The sequence below is a fragment of the Dipodomys merriami genome, unplaced genomic scaffold (assembly GCF_024711535.1).
Source record: "Dipodomys merriami isolate MVZ:Mamm:240054 unplaced genomic scaffold, mDipMer1.0.p SCAF_143, whole genome shotgun sequence".
NCBI classification, from domain to species: Eukaryota; Metazoa; Chordata; class Mammalia; order Rodentia; family Heteromyidae; genus Dipodomys; species Dipodomys merriami.
This window is the reverse complement of record NW_027202749.1, coordinates 458,004-480,107: the sequence shown is the minus strand read 5'-3', so window position 1 is coordinate 480,107 and position 22,104 is coordinate 458,004. Positions and strand designations below refer to the sequence as shown.

The 22,104-nt window shown below is 44.0% G+C and overlaps 1 protein-coding gene, 1 non-coding gene and 1 pseudogene across 3 annotated transcripts in view; 2 read left to right on the top strand and 1 right to left on the bottom strand.

The window, feature by feature from the left end:
* Rnf212 (ring finger protein 212) overlaps positions 1-22,104 on the top strand; it is a 35,766-nt gene that overhangs the window by 1,849 nt on the left and 11,813 nt on the right. Inside the window, exons 2-8 of one of the 2 annotated variants that reach the window (XM_070021590.1) lie at positions 5,035-5,093; positions 11,930-12,004; positions 13,580-13,636; positions 14,805-14,863; positions 19,356-19,408; positions 19,508-19,559; positions 21,182-21,224. In XM_070021590.1, the coding sequence (XP_069877691.1) occupies positions 5,035-5,093; positions 11,930-12,004; positions 13,580-13,636; positions 14,805-14,863; positions 19,356-19,408; positions 19,508-19,559; positions 21,182-21,224 (398 nt within the window). The remainder of the gene's footprint in view (positions 1-5,034; positions 5,094-11,929; positions 12,005-13,579; positions 13,637-14,804; positions 14,864-19,355; positions 19,409-19,507; positions 19,560-21,181; positions 21,225-22,104) is intronic. The other variant, XM_070021591.1, reaches the window with a different exon arrangement.
* LOC138826460 (chromobox protein homolog 3 pseudogene) lies at positions 307-3,302 on the top strand (annotated as a pseudogene).
* On the bottom strand, positions 15,349-15,455 carry LOC138826552 (U6 spliceosomal RNA). The gene has a single exon (XR_011371743.1). It is a non-coding gene; the product is annotated as a U6 spliceosomal RNA (small nuclear RNA).

Below are 22,104 nucleotides of genomic sequence, written 5' to 3'. Positions count from 1 at the left end.
CGTGAGACGTTTATCTGTAACACACACACACACACACACACACACACACACACACACACACACACACACACACACACACACACACACACACACACACACACACACACACACACACACACACACACACACACACGGAGCTGTTGCTCACGGATAACACTCTTAACTTTGAGCAAAAGAAGCTCAGGGACAGCACCCAGACCCTGAGTTCTGCCCCTGGACCGGCACACACAGAAAAAGGATGAATGGATGAAAAGTAGTTGAGTGAGAGGTCAGGGGACGCTGTACAGTGGAAGATTGAGGAAGCAAATGGGGACAGACCCGTGCCCTGAAGAGCAGTGGTGTTTGGAGAGAATAGAGCAACTCATCAGAGTTGAGTGGAGGAAGACAGAGAACTGGACACTGGCAAGGGGACCTGGAGAGAATGGAAAGGGCAGCTCTGGGGGGGAGGGGGAGGTGGCAGTTACATCTGGAGAACCAGGGATATATTTTGGGAGCCAACCACACATAGGTAATAGTTGAAGTTCCTGGAATGTGGAGAGTACCAAAAGGGAGACAATTTGGGAATTCCTGAGTGTGATTCGAAGAAAGTGAAGATAAGGGAAAGAAGGTGAGTGAAATAAAATGTAGGTGTCAACAAAACTGGACTTTGCAATGAAGTCAAAGAATTAGTGTTTGATGTGTCACTGGTTAAGCCAAAGATCACTGATGACCTGAGATACTGAGAGGATGGTGGGAAGAGTTTCGTAAGCTCCCTAACCTCTCAGACTTTCTCCTTAGATGCAATTTTGAAGACAAAAAAAAATGGTATACATACCATTTAGAAATCTACTTTTATTGCTCACTAGAACATAGGCCTCTTGCCCTCTTAAGATAAATCTGTATCATCATTTTATGTAAAATATACTTTAGTTACTATGCCTTAAGCTACTTGATTCCCTACTAAAAGACATTTGTATTTTATGACATTTGGCTGTTACATACCTACTTTTCAGTTGATTTTTTCCCTTTGAAATTTCCTAGGGTGGAAATGCGGAGGTGTGGCATGCATGTTCAAAGTGGACCAGTGTGCCTTGCAGAGAGTGTGCCCGTCTAGGTTCTCTGTGCATATGTGTTTTCCCCACTTTTGCATCCCTCATTAATAGCTTGGATTTTCTTTTCATACATTTGTGGCTCTTTACATTTTTTGATCATTACTCATATGGGTACTTTCACAGACGTTTATCAAAAGAATATTTTTTAGTCAACTTGTCAGCATAGTTTATGTATTCAATACCAATCACTAAAGCCGGTTGCTGATGGTTTTTGCCTATAACTCGGGCTAGGCACAGGCTCTGCAGGAGGCAGAAATAAGAGGATCAGGGTTCAAAGCCATTTCTGGCAAACAGAGACTTTTATCTCCAGTCACCCAGAAGGTGGCTCAGTGATAGAGCACTTGCCTTGCATGCATGAGGCCCTGGGTTCGATTCCTCAGCACCACATAAACAAAAAGAAAAAAGCTGGAAGTGGCACTGTGGCTCAAGTGGTAGAGCGCTAGCCTTGAGCTGAAGAGCTGAGAGACAGCACCCAGGCCCAGAGTTTAGGCCCCACGACCGGACCCAAAAAATTTTTTAAAAAGCTGAAATTGGAGGTGTGGCTGAGCTGTTGAACACCATCTGTGAGCAGAAAAGTGTAATGAGAGCTACTAGTTGAAGCATTAGTACTGGTGTGCACATGTACATGTGTGTACGCACACAGAAATACAAATCAAGCACTTTGTCAGTGAGTTGTAAGTGACTTCCCCTCCATTTTCTCATCCTTCCTCCCCTAATAGAACACTTAGGTTTTTATGAGTCAGTTCTGTAACCTGACAGTGCAAACAGGTATTTTCCTTCCCCATGAATACATAGTGGAAGTGAGAGTAGTGAGAACACACTGAGGAAGGTGGGTGGAGAGGGGATAGTGACAGTTTTATAAGAAGAGAGAATCGAGGCCATTTTGGAGCTGTTAGAAGAGGGCCACTCCTAACACATGAGGCTGCTACTTTGTAAGATGCTGTGGACTCAGAGGGGCATGACCACACAGACTTGGGCTGGAGGAAACCTCTCCAAGACAGAGGAGGAGGAGGCAGAGGGCCCTGAGTTGTTTCTTGGTAGGTAGGTAAGTGCGAGGAGAGGGCAGGGAAATGGAGGTAGGTCAGGACTGGGGCTTCTTTTTTCTCCAGTAGATGATAGGATATTTCTTTGAGAGCCAGAAGCACTGGAATCCACAAATCTGTGACTCATCTCTCCAGGGACTTTTGCTAGTATAGATTTATCATTAAGAATTGTTTATCTTCGCCAGGAGCTGGTGGCTCACGCCTGTAATCCTAGCTACTCAGGAGGCTGAGATCTGAGGGTCGCGGTTCAAAGCCAGCCCGGGCAGGAGAGACCATGAGACTCCTCTTTCCAATAAGCCACCAGAAATCTGGAAGTGGCGCTGTAGCTCAAGTGGTAGAGTGCTCGCCTTGAGCTGAAGAGCTGAGGGACAGCGCCCAGGCCCAGAGTTCAAGCCCCACGACCAACAACAAAAAAAAAAAAAAAAAAGAATTGTTTATCTTCATGGCCAGTGTTTGAAGACACATTTGCAAAACAAAGGGGTGCCATATAATTGTCCAAATGCACCAAGACGCACAGCCTCGTCCTCTGTCTTTTGAAATGGGTGCACTGAGGCCCCTCACCTGGGATGTGTCTGGAGCTGAGTGCACAGGCCCGAAATGCTGCAGGAGCCTAGAGGGTGAGCAAGACCTCTGCAAGTCTGCAATTTAAAAGGGCATTACTGGAAATGCGGGCTGGGGGTGCAAATTGAAGGAATAAAAAGTTGAAGAAGCAGAGCCTAAAGAATGGGTTGTGGAAAAAGTACTACACCAACGTGTAGTGATAGGAAGGCAGAGTATTTCCTGAAGTGGAAGGGGTTTACAGATGCTGGCAACACTTGGGAGCCTGAAGAAAATTTAGGTAGTCCAAAATCAATGGGAACATTTCATAATTCACAAAAAGCTGGTAGTGGTACAAAAAGAAAATCTATCTCTAACAGTGAAGCTGATTATAGCAGATCAAAGAAGAAAAGATACTGCTGACAGAGGAGCTTTGCCAGGGGTCTGATCCTGAACAAATAATTGGTGCCACAGATAGTGGAGAATTGATGTTTCTCAAGAAATGGAAAGATTCAGATGGAGCTGACTTGGTGCTGGCAAAGAGGCAAACATGAAGTGTCCTCAAATTGCAATTTGTTCTTACGAAGAAAGACTAATTTGGCGTTCTTGCCCAGAAGATGAAGCTCAGTAAATGTTTGCATTGTTGATATGTGCGAACATGTATATATAAAATCTGAGTTTTAAAAATTAATGGTGTAAAACTACATTCTAAGAAAAATAAAGTTTGATAAGTTGTTTTTAAAGTAGTATTAGACTTGCTGAGACAGTTTTTTTTGTTTTTGTTTCACCAATAGCACTGGTTACTTTGAACAAATAAAACCTTTCTGTAGGTGCTTCCTTTCCTTTTTTTTCTTTTTCTGTTCCAGTCCTGGGGCTTGAACTCAGGGCCTGGGCTCTGGCTTGAGCTTTTGTGTTCAAGGCTAGTGCTCTACCACTTGAGCCACCGCTCCACTTCCACCTTTTCTGGCACTTAATTGGAGATAAGAGTCTGATGGACTTCCCTGCCTATGCTGGCTCCCAACTGAGATCCTTAGGTCTTGGCCACCTGAGTAAGGATTACAAGTGTGAGACGCTGGTACCTGGCTTGTAGTAGCATTTGATTCAATGGTGCATTTCCTCTGCACTCATCAGAGGGATGGTTTTTGTTTGTTTGGTTGGTTTGGCAAATTTTCTGGTCACTACTTAGCCAGAACAACTTTGATATGTTGAAGTGCCATCTTGAAATTTTTTGTTTGTATATGTACATAAATCGCATAGTTTTATTTGTTTTGGAGATTTTGCTTGTTTAGAGGTGCTGGACATCAAATTGCCCCCCTTGTTTAAAATTTTAATTTTCTGTGCCAGACCTGGCGCTTCCCCTGAGCTTTATCCTCTCCACACCGGTGCTCAACCACTTGAGCCACAGCTCCACTTCACAATTCTGTGGTAGTTAACGGGAAATAAGAATCTCAAGGACTTTCCTGTCCAGTCTGGCTTTGAACCTCAGTCCTCAGATCTCAGCCTCCTCAGTAGCAAGGATTGCAGGCGTGAACCTTTGGCACCAGTTTGTTTGTTTGTTTGTTTTTGAGACAGCATCACTAGGTACCTTAGGCTGGCCTTGAACATGCTAGATAGCCAGGCTAGCCTCAAACTGTAGGTCTTCCTGCCTCTGCTATGGCTATATAAATGCAATAGATTGCTTGCAAAGCTTCCTGAAAGGGAAAATTTTCTCTACCAACAACTTCCTCCACTCAGATGAGAAAATTAAGACAAATCTTGATTTCCTTTAATTAGCTAAGCAAAACTATGTGGACATTTAAAACTTTCCGCATTAAGTCATTTCTTTGCAGAAGATTGAAATACATAATAACTCAACGCTCAAGAATCATGGGACATCTAATATTCAGTCCATGGAAATAATTGACTGGTTAGAGATTTTGACAGTTTAGAACCTGCTGGCACAAATGTGTGAACAGATTATGTGTGTGTATGTCCGCACACACCAGTTCTGGGGCTTGAACTCAAAGCCTGGTCATTGTACCTGAGCTTTTGTGCTCAAGGCTAGCACTCTACCACTTGAGCCACAGTGCCACCTGTGGCCTTTTCTGTTTATATGGTACTGAGGAATCAAAAACAGGGCGTTATGCACACTAGGTAAGCACTTTACCACTAAGCCACATTCCCAGCCCAATGTATAATATTTTCTTTATTGTAAACATGGTGAACAGTGGTCAGCAGTATATTAAGGTGCCTGGTGCTACATGTTTCTTGAAGAACACTGAAATTTAAATTCATCATTTATACATATTTTAAAATACTGGTTGGTATAAACAGTTTATAATTTATAAACATAGTTTATAATTAAATTTGCTTTTATTTTCTAGGTAAAAATGAATGCTTAATTTGTAAAGTTCCTTGCCATACCATTTTGCTCTCAAAACATGTAAGTTGAAATCTCTAAAATTTGATTGTGAGTGTATGTGTGTGTGTGTGTGTGTGTGTGTGTGTGTGTGTTTGTGCATGGGTGAGTTTGCACATGCACACCCATCCACCCTGGGATGGCTTAGACACTGTCCCTTAGCTGTTTTGCTCTCAGCTGGCACTCTATAATTTGAGCCAGAGCTCCACTTCCAGCTTTTTTTTTGGCAGTTAGTTGGAGAAAAATTAAGATTCTTATGGACTTTCCAGCTCAGGCTGGCTTCGAACCAAGATCTCAGCTTCCTGCGTAGGTAAGATTACAGGTGTGAGCTACTGGCTCTTGGCTAAAATCAATATGAGTTGAAGCATTTCCTTTTAATTTTTTTTTTTGGTTGGTCGTGGGGCTTGAACTCTGGGCTTGGGCGCTGTCCCTCGGCTCTTGAACTCAAGGTGAGTGCTCTACCATTTGAGCCACAGTGCCACTTAAGGTTTTCTAGTGGTTTATTGGAGATAAGAGTCTCACGGACTTTCCTGCCCAGGCTGGCTTTGAACCGTGATCCTCAGATCTCAGCCTCCAGAGTAGGCGAGAGCCACCGGCGCCCGGCTCCTTTTAATTTTTTTAACCTATGTCAGCATTTTTCTTAGTTTACATTAGTTATGAAGTGGTGAGTTTGTTTCCAATATGTTCCAACCAATCTCATCCCCTCTATCACTCTACCTTACCCCTGCCCCAGACAATCTCAACAACTTCCCATGTTCTAATCTTACAGTTGCGAAACACTTATTCTAACCTTTCTTAGTCTCTTTCAGACGGTATTTTAAAATTATTCACTGTGTATTTTTTTCTTCCCCTTTTCAAAACTCTCTCCTCCTAAGTAGTCCCTTAGATCCATGTTATGTAAATGGATATGCATATAGAAATATATGTACACACATATCCATGCATATTGTGTGTCGTTTAGGTCTAGCTTTCACATATAGATGAAAACTTAATTTTTTTAGCTTGGCTCAAAATTATGTCTTCCACTGGGTACAAGAGGCTTACACTTGTCATCCTAGCTACTCTGGAGGCTGAGATCTGAGGATCACAGTTCAAAGACAGCCAGGAAAGGAAAGTCCGTGAGATTTCTATCTCCAGTTAACCACCCAAAAGCCAGGAGAGCTGTGGATCAAGTGGTAGAGTACCTATCTTGAGCAGGAAACCTAGGGGACAGGGTCTAGCCCTTGAGTTTAACCCCTAGTATTGGCACCAAAAAAATAATCATGGAAAAATTATGTCTGCCAATTGCATCCATTTTCCTTCAGATGTCATGATTTCATTTTTTAGTGCTGTTTAATATATGCATCATATGTAATGTATATACATATTTTTGTATGTATGCATGATGTGTACACGCATTCATACACACTATCTACTTTATCCATTCATCTGTTGTTGGGTACCTCAGCTGATTCTATCATCTGGTTATTGTGAACAGTGCTGAAATACACATGGCTATGCAGGTATCTTCCTAGTGTGTGTCCAATAGTGGTGTGGTAGAGTCATAGGGAAGACCTACTTTTTCTTTAGCTCTTTAATTTTTTTGAGCTCTTTGTAATTCTGAATATTAATCATTAATCAAAGATTAACACAAAGACTTTCTCCCATTCTGTCTCATAATCCTATTGACTGTTTCTTTTGCTCTGCAGAAACTTTTTATGTAATTTGACTTGCCAATCCTTGCTCCAACCCCCTGGGCATCTGAAGTCATATTCTGAATACAATTATCTATGACTATATTCCAGACTTTTCCATATATTTTCCTGTAGGAGATGTAAAGTTTCAGCTTTTACTTTGAGCCAACCGGAGTTGATTTTTATACAGGTTGAGACAGAGAGGTCCCATTTCAGTCTCCTGCAAATGGATAGACAGTTTTCCCAGCACCATTTGTTGAGGAGTCTGTCTTTTCTCCATTGTATGTTTCTGACTTCTTTGTCAAAATTTAGCTGATTGTAGCTCTGTTTTTATTCCTGGGCCTTCTTTACTGTTTGATTGGCCTTCAGTTCTGTTTTTGTAACTGTGGCTCTGTAGTATAGTTTGAAGTCTAATACTGTAGTGCTTATACTGGTAGCCATTTTACTTACAATTACTTTTGCTATTCTGGGTTTATTATAATTCCACATACATTTTTAGATTGATTTCTCTGATTATGTAAAGAATGATATTAGAATTTTGTATTGAATCTATGGAATGCTTTTAGCAGTATGACTGTTTTCATGGTATTTACCAATCCTTGCTCATGGCAGGTTTTTCTGTCTCCTGATGTCTCCTTCAATTTTTTCAAGGTTTTATAGTTTTAATTATAGAGATCTTTTCTTGGTTAATGCGTAAGTATTTTGTTTCTTGGGGGATATTGCTAATAGAATTCTTTTCCTTATTTCTTTCCCAGCCTACTCATTGTTGGTATACAGAAAAACTATTTGTTTTTGTTTTTGTTTTTTTGGTTATGGGGCTTGAACTCTGGGCCTGGGCTCTGTCCTTGAGCTCTTCAGCTCAAGGCTAGCACTCTACCACTTAAGCCACAGCACCACTCCTGGTTTTCTGGTGGTTAATTGGAGATAAAGAGTCTCACGGACTTTCCTGCCTAGACTGGTTTTGAACTACAATCCTCAGATCTCAGCCTCCTGAGTAGCTAGGATTACAGGAGTGAGCCACCTGTGCCCAGCTAAAGCTATTGATTTTTTAGCATTGATTGTATATCCTGCTACCTCTGTAAAGGTATTTTTCAGTTTTAGAGATTGTTTTATGAGAATGTATAGGATCTATTTAGAAAAGAACGATAATTTGATTTCTTCTTTTCCTATTTAAGTCCTTTTTACTTCTTTCTCCTGCCTTATTGCTCTAGCTAGAAATTCTAGCAATATATATATAACAGGAGTGGGGAGAATGGATATCCTTATCTCATTCCTGACTTTAGGGGAAAGGATATCCGTTTTTCCCTATTTAATATGATATTGGCTGTAGACTAGTCATATATGGACTATTATGTTCAGATACATCCCTTCTGTTTCTAGGATCTTCAAATTTTTTATTATGGAATGATACTAGATTTTGTCAAAGCCTTTTTCTACATCAATCAAGATGAAGGGTTTTGTTTTGGTTTTGCTTGTACTTTTGAGCTCTAGTTTAACCCCATTGTGGTCAGACAGAACACAAGACGCCGCTCCAGCTTCCTTGCATTTGTCAGCCTTCCTACATGTCTTAGGATGCGATCTGTTGAGAAAGTCCCATAGTTTGTGTCACCATTGGGTGAAATACTTTCTGGATCCCTGTTAGATCCATGCGGTCTATGTTGTCGTTTAATTCTGAAGTTTGTTTTGTTGACTTTTTGTTTGGATAACCTAGTGGCAAAACTGGAGTATTAAGGTCTCCAACTATTATGCGCTGGAATCTATCAGCACTTGTTAGTCCAGGAGGACGTGTTTAGTGAACCTGGGAGTGATTGTTCTCGGCACATACATGTTAAAAACTGAAATTTCCTCACGGATTGTTCTCTTTAGTATTAATATGAAGCAACCTTCTCTGTCTTTTCTGACTGATTTTAGATTGAAGTCTGTTGTATCAGACACAAGTGTTGCTCTTTCTGCCCATTTTCTGGCTCGGTTGGCTTGCAGGACCTTTTTCTGTCCTTCCGCATGAAGCCTGTGCTTGTCTTTGTCAGTGGCATGTGTTTCTCTTGGATCCAAGTTTTCATTCTGTTTTTTGATTGGAGAGTAAAGACCATTAATGTTGAGTGTTAACATTGAGAGCTGTGCCCTATTTCCCATCATTTTGTGATGTTTGCTTCTTTCTTCCTGGTTTGCTAATCCACTTATCTAGTACTGTTTATTGTTCCCTGTGCTCTTTTGGTTTTTTTCCTTCTGTGAGTAGGGTTCCCTTAAATATCTTTTTTTTTTTGGGGGGGGGGCCCAGTCATGGGGCCTGAACTCTGGGCCTGGGCGCTGTCCCTCAGCTCTTCAGCTCAAGGCGAGCGCTCCACCACTTGAGCCACAGCGCCACTTCCGGCTTTTTTCTTTTTGCTTATGTGGTGCTGAGGAATCGAACCCAGGGCCTCATGCATGCAAGGCAAGTGCTCTACCACTGAGCCACCTTCCCAGCCCCCCTTAAATATCTTTTGCAGTGCTATTTTAGTAGTCATGAGTTCTTTAGCTTTTGTTTACAATGGAGGATTTTTATTTCCCCATCAATTTTCTTGTATAGTTTCACTAGGCAAAGTAATCTAGGCCATCAGTTGTTGTCTTTAGGACTTGAATTACATCTTTTCACAGTCTCATTGCATTCAGTATGTATATTGAGAAATTGACTGTTAATCTAAGGGGCTTGCTGTTGTAAGTTACTTGTCTCCTCTGTTTTGCTGCTTTCAATATTCTGTCTTTATTTTGTATAGTTAGTGATTTTACTATAATGCATCAAATTTTCCTTTTTTGTAGTGCAATTTTCAAGTTGTAATAAAGCATAGTTAATAGGGCTTCATAAAATGAATTAAAGTTAATGTCTTTTGACGTTTGCTCTCTGAGTTTTTTTGTAAGATTGAGTTTATTTCTTAAAATGTGTTCGACAGAATTCAGGACTGGCAATATTTGGGTTCTGAAGGTGTTCTGTTTGGAGATTTTTTGGAACTAGGGATTTGGTTTATTAAATATGGGACTATCCAAAATTCCTAATTCTTTTTGCGTTAATATAAGTTGTGTTTTCCTAAGAATTTGTGCATTTCATTAAAATTTAAATTTCCTTATCAACATGTTTGCAATCCTCATTTTTTTTTTATTTGTTGGGGGGGAGTTCCGGTCGTGGGGCCTGAACTCTTGGCCTGGGCACTGTCCCTCAGCTCTTCAGCTCAAGGCTAGCGCTCTACCACTTGAGCCATAGCCCATTTCTGACTTTTTTCTTTTTGTTTATGTGGTGAGGAATCGAATCCAGGGCCTCAGGCATGCAAGGCAAGCGCTCTACCACCGAGCCACCTTCCCACCCCCAATCCTCATATTTTTAATGTCTCTAAGGAAGGTCTATAATGTTCCTTTTCATTTTAACAGTATTATTGTAACTTCTCTTTTTTTCTTGACAATATTGAAATGATTTATTGAGTTTATATTTTCCTTTTTTCTTGTTTTCTCCTTTCTTCCTTTCCTTCTTTCCTTTTTTGAAAGGGAAGACTTCATTGTGTTATTCCAGTGTTCCCTTGAGCTCTCTATCCTCCTGATTCAGCCTCTGGAGTTCTGGAATTACAGGCTTCCATTTGGAAGTCTGGCTTCCTTTTCTCTTTAAAATGAGTACCTCGCATCAATTTCCACTCTTTTCTTTTTAATATTTACATTACAAAGTTATAGCTTTCCCTATATGTTCATCTTTGCCTATACTACATGTATCTGTTTGTGTTATAGCTTTATTATCTTTAGACTTTAAAATTTCTGTATAGTTTCTTCTATGACTTTATATGTTATCCAAAAGTATATTGACTAATTCTCAAACATTTGAGAATATTTAGTTATTTCTATTAATTTTATTGAAGTTTAACACAGAAAAGAACAAAAATTTTAAGTGTATAACTCAAGTTGTCATGATCAGAATATAGCTAACATCCAGAGCAAGAAGACTTTTATGTATGGGTGCTGGAGAGGTTTGAATGTTCACCATCAAGTTCCTTCAAATGTGGGCTTTAATCTGATCAGCTGTGCTGAGATATGGGTCAGGTAAGAGATTTAGGCCACAAGGCTCTACCTCATGAGCAGACAGTATGAATTCTAGAAGGCTTGGGTCTTCTGCTGTCCCTTTGCTGCCTATGCAACAGGAAGGCCCTCACTAGAATCTAGCACTTGAGGTGGACTTCCACTCCAGCAATGTGAAAAGTACATTTCTTCTGTGTTTCATAAATTATCCATCTTTTGATCTTCTGTTAAATGACAACACAGCACAGTCTAAGATAGAATGATCATGAACTGGGTTTTCTTGGTGGTGCAGAGACCACAGAGTGCTTTCTCTCATTCACCCTCTCCCCTTCTTCTTGTGCTACTGATAAGGTATCAGCTCTCTCTGTGTGCTAACTCATGACTCAGCACGGCCGTATACTTCTACTGTTAATTTGGATTTCCCATGTTTCCCCCATTTTCCTGCTCCTCACTGCCTCTTGAACTCTCTTTGTTTCCACCAGGATTATTACTTTCTACCTACTGGGAATTCCTTTTATTGCTTCTCTTGGTACCAAGCTGTGGGTGCCAAGTCCTCTCACATTCCTTTTACTATTTTTTCATTGTTGATCTGTTTGTTATCAGTCATCTCAGTTTTTGTGTATCAGAACAGATGTCCTTTCCTCTTTTTTTTTTTTTTTTTTTTGCCATTTTTTTGTCTTTTTTGGTGCTTGAACTCGGGGCCTGGGCACTGTCCTTGAGCTTTTCTGCTCAAGGCTAGCACTGTACCACTGGAGCCACAGCTCCACGTCTGGCTTTTTTTATTTTAGTTGGAGATAAGAGTCTCATGGACTTTCCTGCCTGGGTTGGTTTCAAACTATGATCCTCAGATCTCAGCCTCCTGAGTAACTAGGATTGCAGGTGTGAGACACTGGTGCCCACCTCCTTTCTTTTTGCCATAATTTCAAAGCATATTTTCAGGGGTATAGAAGAATGCAGCTTAGAGGGGTTGGTGGCTGCTAACTGGTTCTACCTCTGAGCTCTGTTTCTGCCTGGCACGGTCCTCAGAGGGGCAGCCTCCCTGGCAGTGGTAAAGTGCTGGTCATTTGGGTCATCTCTGTTACCTACAGTTATTTCACTAAAGGCTGGATGTTTTTATTAAAACAATAAACATGGAATCATCTGCTCTCTCTTCAGACCAGCTCTGATGTCCAGACGTTGTTTATGAGCATAGACAGTCTGTGTAAGAAGTACTCCCAGGAGACCTCCCAGGTGAGTCGTGGCAGCGAGGCTTACTGAGTTCTGTGATGCCCAGAGCACATATTGCGGAGGCCTGTGGCTCTGCTCCAGAGACCAGCCTCTTGGAGATGTGGGATAGGCAAATACTTTCTGTCTTCTATGAGCTCATTCCATCTTCATGGTGGTCAAGCATTTGCAGCACAAAATTTTCAGCTGTTACATCATGCATTTAATCAGTTTTGTTGTTGTTTGCACTTCGGTGTGGCCCCACATGAGCTGTGCTCAGCTCCACTGTTTTTCAGTTAATGTTCCTGAGACTCTCGGGCTCGGAAGTCCAGCTCTCTAGGTAGCAAGGGGCTCCCCTGACGCACCTTCCCTGGTTAGCATGAGACCTGCCTGTCTTGTAGCTTCTCTCCGCTAGTTTCTTCCCACCTTTCTCCCCCCCAGCACACATGCCACACGCCGCCACCTGTGCTTGTGGTGAGGACTTCTGCAAAACAGCCTCAGGACTCACTTCACACTGCTCTTAATCGTCTGCTCAAGCAGCTCCAAGTCTGTCATCCTTCCTTGTCTTACAAAGACCTGAGCCCTGCCAAAAAAAAAAAAACAAGTAGAATCAGAGCCCAGGAGGCTGGAGAGGGTAGGATCTCGCCCTCTGACGGGACGGCAGGCTTCAAGCCCGTCTTCGCAGCCCTCTGTCCTAGCCAGTGGAAATCCAGGCCCTGCAAAGGAGGTTGCTGCTCCCCCACAGGGTCAGTGAGGGGTGGGCAGAATGCAGACCCTTGTCTGTGTCTGTTGTTAAGCACAGATTGCTGGGGTGGAGTGAAGTGAGCCACGCTGTGTGTGTAGCAGACTCTGAATTCTACTTCGGCCCACACTCGGCCTGGGCTGTGCACTCATCAGTGCAGCATTAGGTGGAACAGTGACCAGTGGGTTACTGCTTCATCACTCACAGGAAATGGCTTTCTCCCCCAAGTTTTAGACCACTGCTGCCTCACTCTCATCGATCTCAGAAGCCCAGACTATACTCAGCACACATGGAACTGGGCTCTGAAGAATGGGAGGTTAACGGTAGTACTATTTTAGGTGTACATGTCTCTGTGAGTCCTGACAGGGCCCTGCCAATCGTGCTGGACTTTCTTGTCCTGGCTCTCCATCCCCACCCAAATCTATGTGTCAGATTCAAGATGTCCTCTGATTGGTACTACTTAGGCAGATGGCCATTCTTCAAGCTAACTACTGTTGTCCTCATAACATAATGTACACAGCAGTTGACCCAGTAGGGTCAACTGTCCCATCCCCTAAAGTGAGCATACCACCCAAGCAGTTTAGACAAGAAAGGCAGCTTGGTACACAGACAGCTGGGGATTCGGGAGCTCTTCGTGTGAAGCAGCTCCTCTTGCCCCTGCGTTTGATGAGCTTGTGGCTCACTCCTGCAACATCTGTGTACTGCCCACTGGAAGCAGTCAGCACCCAACCCGGTACCCTCCCCCCAAGTCTTTATCAGGAGGACTTCGTTAGAGAAGTACATGTAAAACAGAACACTATGACCCACAGTTCCGTGTCTCCAAGAGGCATGTCAGCAACTGACATATGTCATCTTCTCAGATTTCAGAATTTCAAGAAAAACACCGGAGGAGATTGTTGGCCTTCTATAGAGAAAAGGTAAGTTGAATTCAACTCTTGCCACTTGAAATGTTTGACCCTTTAACTTAAATGTCACACTGTTAGCTAACTTCACATTCTTTTTTTTTTTTTTGGTCAGTCTTAGGGCCTGAACTCTGGGCCTGGGCGCTGTCCCTGAGCTCTAGCTCAAGGCTAGGACTCTACCACTTGAGCCACAGCGCCACTTCTGCATTTTCTGTGTATGTGGTACTGAGGAGTCGAACCTGGGGCTTCATGCATAGTAGGCAAGCGCTCTACCACTAGGCCACATTCTCAGCCCTAACTTCACAATCTTAAAAGGAGTAGGTGAACTGCTGTGGTGTTTGCTTTCTACCTTTAGGGTCATGGTCTCCTGTCCTCCTGACCATCAGTCTGTTTGCCCACAACACCTGCCCAGGGACCTCTGGGATGTCGTCCACACAAGCATGCCCATGTGGTCATCTGGGCCTCCTCAGCTGAAGCTGGGCCTCCTGAGCCTGGGAGTAGCACCCAGGCCTCTCAGATCACCCATCTTTGTTTTACTAAATAGAAGTCCTTTAAAACAAAGGCTCTGAAGGCTATAGGGCCCGGCTGTGAAGCTCTGGAATTGGGGTGCTCCTCAAATGTAGATGTGCTTCCCCAGCTTGGTGCCTTTTCTCTGTATGGAAGCAGCAGGCCTGCAGGGTGCTCAGGTTCTGTATGTCGCCCTAAGCAGCAGGAGCCTGCTTGCATTATGCCCTGTCTTGCCTGGGAATTTTGTGTGTTGTTGCCTTCTCAGTCCTCCCTGCAAACCTAGAGGACAGGAAATATGAGCTCCACTTTACAGAAACCACTATAGAATCCGACGACTCATGTCAAGTCAGTACCTCAAGAACTCATAGGTGCCGGGTAACAGCGACAGAGACAGAACTAAGCACCAGGAGAAGCCCAGACTGATTTTGGTCCTGAAATCGCCTGTGTGTACACAAATGTGTCTCAGGCTTTTGAGACCAGAGTCCTAGTAGCATTGATTACCCTGTAGCATTGATTCACTCTGGTCATCAACTGACTCCACTCTGCACCGATAGACCTCAGAACCTGATCGCTAAGGACGTAATGAACTGGGCTTGTTGGGAAATCTGATAGAGATGTTTAGAAATTTAGCTGCCGTTTTCCAGGGTCTTCTGGTGATAGAATTGTTTCTGTTCAGATCTCTCAGTTGGAAGTGTCTCTTAGGAAATCAGTGCTCCAGACTGAGCAGCTACAAAGGTAAGAACCCCTCTGCAAGACAGTCATCTATCTCTGTCCCTCCAAAATCTGGGAAGGAAAGGAAAGGGCACTTTGGCTTAGCAGAAACTCTGTCAGAGCAAAAGCTGCTGTGGGAAAACCAAAGGGAAAAAAACAGAAACGAGCATGTGAAACTCTGTGGGGCCCTCCATGACCCTAATGCAGAAGGGGCCGTGGAGACCAAAGACTCAGGCCCCTAATGGTGACGCTACAGTCCTGCTCCCCCACCCTCGCAGCGCGTTGAGGCGGTGGCCATGCGTGGCCGTGCAGAGTGCTCCTTTACGGGCACTGTAGCCCGCACCACGGGTGGGGAGACAGCCCAGAGCACAGACTCACCTTTCCCTCTTCAGAAAAGCGAGCTTTTATTTTTCTTTCTTCTTTTAAGAGCATATATTAATTATGTGAAGGGGTTTCATTGTGACACTTCCATATGTGCATATAATGTTCTTTTTTTTTTTAATGTTTTATAAAATATGGAACGCTTCACGAATTTGCGTGTCATCCTTGCGCAGGGGCCATGCTAATCTTCTCTGTATCGTTCCAATTTTAGTATATGTGTTGCCGAAGCGAACACCATATAATGTTCTTTGGCTGAATCCATCTCCTCTGCCACTCTGCCTTGTTCCCTCCCTACTTTTAAACTAACTAACAGGACTCACTCTGTTTTCACACGTGTGTGTAAAGTACTTGGACATAATGGCTCCATCCTCCTCCCCTGTCACTCTCTTCCCTCCTCCTGGCTCCACTCATGTCATTCTGTTTTTTGGTCTGAAGTCCATATTTGCGAGAAAACGTGATATCTGGTTTTCTCAATTTGGCTTATTTTTCTTAATGATTTCCAGTGCATTCATTTACCGGAAATCATACGGTTTCATGGCTGAATAATATTCTGTATTGTATATTATATACTCTATTTTCATTATCCATTAATCTATTGATGGGAACCTTGGCTAATTCTTTAACTTGGCTGTTTATTAAGAAATTCCATACTTACTCCCATAATCTCCGTAGAGTGCCCTAATAATATACATGATCACCAAACAGCATATACAGGGCTCATTTGTTGTTACTTGTTTTCTTGATGATGGCTGTTCTGACAGGAGTGACAGTATTGTTTTGATTTGCATTTCCTTTGTGGCTAAAGATCTTGAACATCCATATATTTATTAGCCATTTGTACTACTGAGAACTGTCTGTTCATTTGCCCCTTTATTAATTAAACTATGTTGTTTTATAATTCATTTTTGGAACTCTTTATATATTCTGGATATTAATTTTTTTTTTTTTTTTTGTCATCGGTCGTGGGGCTTGAACTCCGGGTCTGGGCTCTGTCCCTCAGCTCTTCAGCTCAAGGCAAGCGAGCTGTCTACCACATGAGCTACAGCGCCACTTCTGGTTTTCTAGTGGTTTATTGGAGATAAGAGTCTCACAGTCTTTCCTGCCCGGGCTGGCTTTGAACCGTGATCCTCAGATCTCAGCCTTCTGAGTAGCTGGGATTACAGATGTGAGCCACCAGCGCCCAGCTGGATATTAATGCTTTATCCAATGAATAGCTGGAAAAGATTTTCTCCAGTTCCAGGGACTCTTGATTCTGACAGTTGTTTCTTTATACAATCCCATTTGTCAAGTCTTGCTCTTATTTCCTGAGAATTAGAGTTTTATATTTTCAGATGTTTTTCCTATGTTTTTCAGTAGTAATTTCAGTGCTTTAGGTATCACATTAAGATCTTTGATCCATTTTGAGTTGATTTTTTTTGTTTGTTTTTGGTTGTGGAGCTTGAACTCTGGGCCTGGGTGGCTGTCCCTCAGCTCTTCAGCTCAAGGCAAGCATTCTACCACTTAAGCCACAGCACCACTTCCAAAAACCAAACTCCCTCCCTCCTTTTCTCCCTCCCTCTCTCCCTCTCTCTCTCTCCCTCTCTCCCTCTCTCTCCTCCCCCCCTCTCTCTTTCTTTTAGTCAGTTGTGGGGCCTGAACTCTGGGCCTAGGCACTGTCCCTTAGCTTTTCAGCTCAAGGCAAGCACTCTACCACTTGAGCCACAGTGCCACTTCCTTGAATTGATTTTTATACAGAGAGAGAGATAAGGAACTACTTTCAGTTTTCTAGATGTGAATGCTCAGTTTTCCCAACACAATTTTTTTTTCCAGTGTGTGTTACAGAATCCTTTGCAAAAAATAACTTGACTGGAAACAAATAATGTGACTGAAATACGGATTTAGTTCTAGATCTTCTGCTGTATTCCATTGATCTGAGTTGTGTTTTGTTTGTTTGTTTATTTGGCGGTCATGGGGCTTGAACTCTGGGCCTGAGCGCTGTCCCTCAGCTCTTCAGCTCAAGGCTAGTGCTCTACCACTTATTGGAGATAAGAGTTTCACAGAGCTGGGCACTGGTGGCTCATGCCTGTAATCCTAGCTACTCAGGAAACTGAGGTCTGAGGATCATGGTTCAAAGCCAGCCCAGGCAGGAAAGTCTGTGAGACTCTTATCTCCAGTAAACCACTAGAAAACCAGAAGTGATGCTGTGGCCCAAGTGGTAGAGTGCTGTCTTGAGCTGAAGAGCGCAGGGACAGTGCCCAAGCCCAGAGTTCAGCCCCACAACCGACACACAAAAAAGAGTTTCACAGACTTTCCTGCCCAGGCTGGCTTTGAACTGTGATCCTCAGATCTCAGCCTCCTGAGTAGCTAGGATTACAGGCATGAGCCACTGGCACCTTGCAGAATTTTTGTTTTTGTTTTTGTTTTTGTTTTAATTTTTTTGTGTGAAAATACTGTACAGAGAGGTTACAATTACATGGGCAAGATAATGAGTACATTTCTTATCAAGCATTGCAGCCTCCTCCCTTGTTTCCCTTTCCCATCCCTTCCCATCCTCCCCCCTGCCCCCCAACCCTCTCCACTCCCCCCTCCCCCCAGAATTTTTATTTTGTAAGGCTATTGTGGATACGATTATTTTCCTGATTTCTTCCCAGGCTGCTTGTTAACTGATACATAGAAAAACTGCTGATTATAGTCTATTGATTTTTGTATCCTGCTATTTTGCCAAAAGCGTTTATCAGGTTATAAGGTTTTTTTTAATTGGAATCTTTAGAGTCTGTAAAATATAGGATCTTATCTGCAAATAGGGATTAATTGACTTCTTCCTTTACTACTTGTATTGCTTTTATCTCTGTTGTGAAAGCACATTGTATTTAATTCCTCCAGAATTTGGAATCAATATTATGTCAATGTTCACTTAACACTTTGATATGCAAACACAGTACATCTGTGTGCTTATGCTAGTACTGGGGTTTGAATACAGGGCCTGAGCACTGTTCCATAGCTTTTTCACTCAAGGCTTGAGTCACAGCTCCACTTCTGGCTCTTTGGTGGTTTATTGAAGATGAGTCTCATGTACAGTCCTACCTGGGCTGACTTCAATCTTGATCCTCAGATTTCAGCTTCCTGGGTGGCTAGGATTGTAAGTGTACATCTTTTTTTTCTTTTTTTTTTTTTGGGGGGGGGGTCCCATCATGGGTCTTGAACTCTGGGCCTGGGCGCTGTCCCTCAGCTGTTCAGCTCAAGGCTAGTGCTCTACCACTTGAGCCACAGCACCACTTCCAGCTTTTTTCTTTTTGCTTATGTGGTGCTGAGGAATTGAACCCAGGGCCTCAGGCATGCAAGGCAAGCGCTCTACCACTGGGCCACCTTCCCAGCCCCAGTAAGTGTACATCTTGTGTCCAGCGATGTGTATGGTTTTGTGAGATATGATCCTTTCCTATTAAGTTTCTTCTGCCAATGGAATAACAATCGTGTGGTCACACACTAAGTTGACGCTTGAGAAGTTGATGGTCCTGTCTGTACAGCTTCCTCCGGTGGGTGCATGAGCGTGTAGGTGCTGCCTGAAAGGAACATGGCCATACCGCGCCTGGGGCCCAGGAGGGACACGTCACACTGATTAGTCATCCATTTCCTGATTTCATTCTCAGGAAAGGGCCTCTTTCAGATGTCCTTATTTGAGATTAGAAGAGTTGTCGTGTGCTATTTTCTGAGTGATGTGTTCCAGGGTCAACAAATTCCAGGTCCAATCTGGCCCACAGTGTGCATCTTATACCTCCAGATGGAAGGTGACAGCACAGTACAACAGGGCTTCTGTGCCATCAAAGGAATCCGCTCGCACGCCAGTCCTTTGCAAGAGATACTGCAGACTTCTGCTTCTTAGAATTACCACAGATACAGAAAACAGAAAGAGAGATTCTTAGTGCATTTTGGTGTAGAATTACTTTTGTTTTTCCTCCTTTATATACCATTTTCTTTCTGGGTTGGGGCAGGGCAAGAGGGTCAGTAGAGTATGTAGTCATCTGTCAGATTCATGGGGGGCTGCATGTGCAGGCCCGCTAAGGACAGCTGTCTGCTTCCAAACCGTGTCCTTGCGGCTGGGGCGAAATAGTAACCATACTTTCCATCATTTAATTTGGCCCTTTCTCCATCTATTCAGTAGCAGATTATCACAACAAACAGCTTTTGACACAATGAAAAATTCAGTTTCAAGTAAGTAAAGTAATGGCAGAAAGGAGAATATAAAAATAACCTGCTGCTGAATTACTGAATATGTAGTAGTAATATATATTTTTATTATCACTCCTTCAGCAAAGCCAAATGGATATGTCTTGCTGCCTCCTAACTCATCCGCCCTTGAAAGGTGTGTGGGTCTGGTGGGATGGTAGGAGTTTTTAAAAATCCTGGGACCCGTAAGTCCTTCCTGAGGACACGCCTACATTTCTTTTCCCATCTTGTCTCATCTTAAAGTCCCAAATCCCACCAAGTTGTCCAGAGAATGGGCGATTTATTGGACTTCTAACTTCCTCTGGTACTTAGGTTCTCTTAGTGTGGTACTTGAATTCCTGAAATGGGAATACAAGATCTTAGATGGCCAATCAGAGAACTCCAAGCCTATGGCCACAGTGATTGGATAACTCAGTCCTTTATGAGCACCAGCTACAAAACTGGCTGCTAAGCATGGACAGCCTAGAACTGAAGAGCCTCATCATGAGTGTTCACAATGTGCCCTTTCACTGGTGGGCAGCTGGCCCTGGGTCAGCGTCCTTTACGTGACAAAATGCAGGTTATACTCTTGCGGCCCTTGTTTGACCTGTGCCTCTCCTATATTGATCGTTACTCTGTGCCAAGAGCTCAACCTTTGTCCCTCTGCTGTTCAAGGGAAAATCCCAACCTGGAATAGTCATGGTTCTTGCAGGGACAGCGTGCATTTATGATACTACCACTTGGTAGACAGGTTTAGAGATGTACTTTCAGATACTGACAGAGAGGACACTGTTATGTGGGAGGGCAGTACTCTATCCCCTGTGCTCTATCCCTGGGCCTCAAGAGATAGGAATCAAGAGGGAGAGAGACAGCATGGACTGGGACCTGCAAGGGGTCCAGCATGTCATCCAAACAGGTTACCAACAAGATATAGTTGATGGATCTGAAGCAAGCAGACGTGAGTTCCAAGAGGCCATGCTGTGACAGAGAGGTGGTCAGTGAGGTATACATCTATGCAGCCCAGCTGGGCGTGGGGTTGATGGGACCAGGTAGGCTGCCCCTATCTGTCTGCCGGGAGGTGTCACCAAGAGAGGAAGGCAAGTAGGATAAATCCCTGAGTCAGTCACACTGAAGAACTAGTAGGAGGTGGAGGACTAGAAACTGTGTCTGGGGTGATGGCTCTGTGCTGATTGAAAAAGTTAAGTTTACACTTAGAAAGTGCTCCTGGGAAGCAGATTAAGAGAACATGCTGTCCCCAGGCTGGGTACAGTCCCCAGGCTGGGGCTGTCAGTCAGCAGAGAAGGGGTCTCTCTGAGGTCCTGCTGGCCATCCTGGCCAGGCCAGGAGAAGACAGACCAACTTGAAAACTAATCCAAGTGATATTTTCCTGTTCACCTTTGGACTGACAAGTGGTCAAACTGTGGGGCTGGCAGTGTGCGTTAACAAAACGTGACTGCTCCTGCTCTCAGCCGGGGGTGGGGGTGGGATGGAGGGTGTCTGGCCAGCAGGTGCAGGTGGGAATTGGAAGATGCTGAATTGCTGAGTTGAGAGAGACTGCCTGGAGGAGCGGGGACAGGAAAGGCCGTGCGAGGTGCTGTGCTCGCAGGCTGTGTTTGATTCGTAGACAGGCAGCAACCAGGAGAGCACAGGAGGCGATCAAACCCTGGTAGCACTGAGAGAGGACGCCTCCCTGGTCTGTGACATGCAAGTGTGTTTAACTGATGACTTTAAGCTATAGAAAAGTGCTGGGCTTAAAGAACTCCTTTCATTGATCAACAGAGTGGAGTCGATGGAAGTTGACCTTACTCCTCCAGTGCAGAAAGTAAGTACACTTACACCACCACGTTGCTTATTTCTCAGGAAAGGATGTTTAATACTTCACAGTTAACCTCAGTGCTCATAAACACAGTGTTTGTTTAACAGTGTCCAGGCCTCCGGCCGAGCTCTTCACTGTTTGCTGGCCCTGGCATATGTGAGTGGTGGTTCTAAACTCGGTCTTTGCATTCTTCCCTAATGAGGAGGTGTGTCGTCATGGGAGGCAAGCAGGAGGGGCAGGGGCGTGACTTGCGCTTCCCCTGCCCTTACCTACAGCCTCAGGAAGAAACACAAAACACTGTTGAAGAAACACAGAAACTTGTCGTTTCTGGAAAAGGATTGAAAATGGGAGAACTGAGAAAGCAGAAAGCCACAGCTGTAACTTGGAGAGAGAGGCGGAGATGCATGATTAGAACGCCCAGTGCAGGCAGAGCTGCAGGGCTGGGTGCTGGGCGAGCTGTGACCAGCAGAAGGGAGCGGGGAGGAAGGCCGCAGGCCTGACGGAAGGGAGCCTGCTCCTTGGCCGCGCCTTGTCTCGTCTCATGGGTGTGGCTTCTCCCCGCACGGCTCCAAGCCCTTGTGGATGTGAACAGTCCCTCTAGTTCTCTCCACAGTGGATACCGCTGTGGGGACTTGTTAGAAGTAATGTCCGCTTCTAGCCGAGTCTCCCAACCCGACTCCTCGGTAAGAAGGTAGAATGACCCGCTTTAGGAAGGAGGCAGCTGGTGTGAGTACAAGCCACCTCTCCACCCAGCTAACTTCCCAGCGCCTGCTGCCACGCGGGCTTCCTGCAGCAGCGGCTCCACCCGCGCACACCCCAGGCCCCTCTACGCCTGCAGACCTCGCCATCCACCTTGGCTCCTTGGGCCAAGCACCCGCTTCCACCT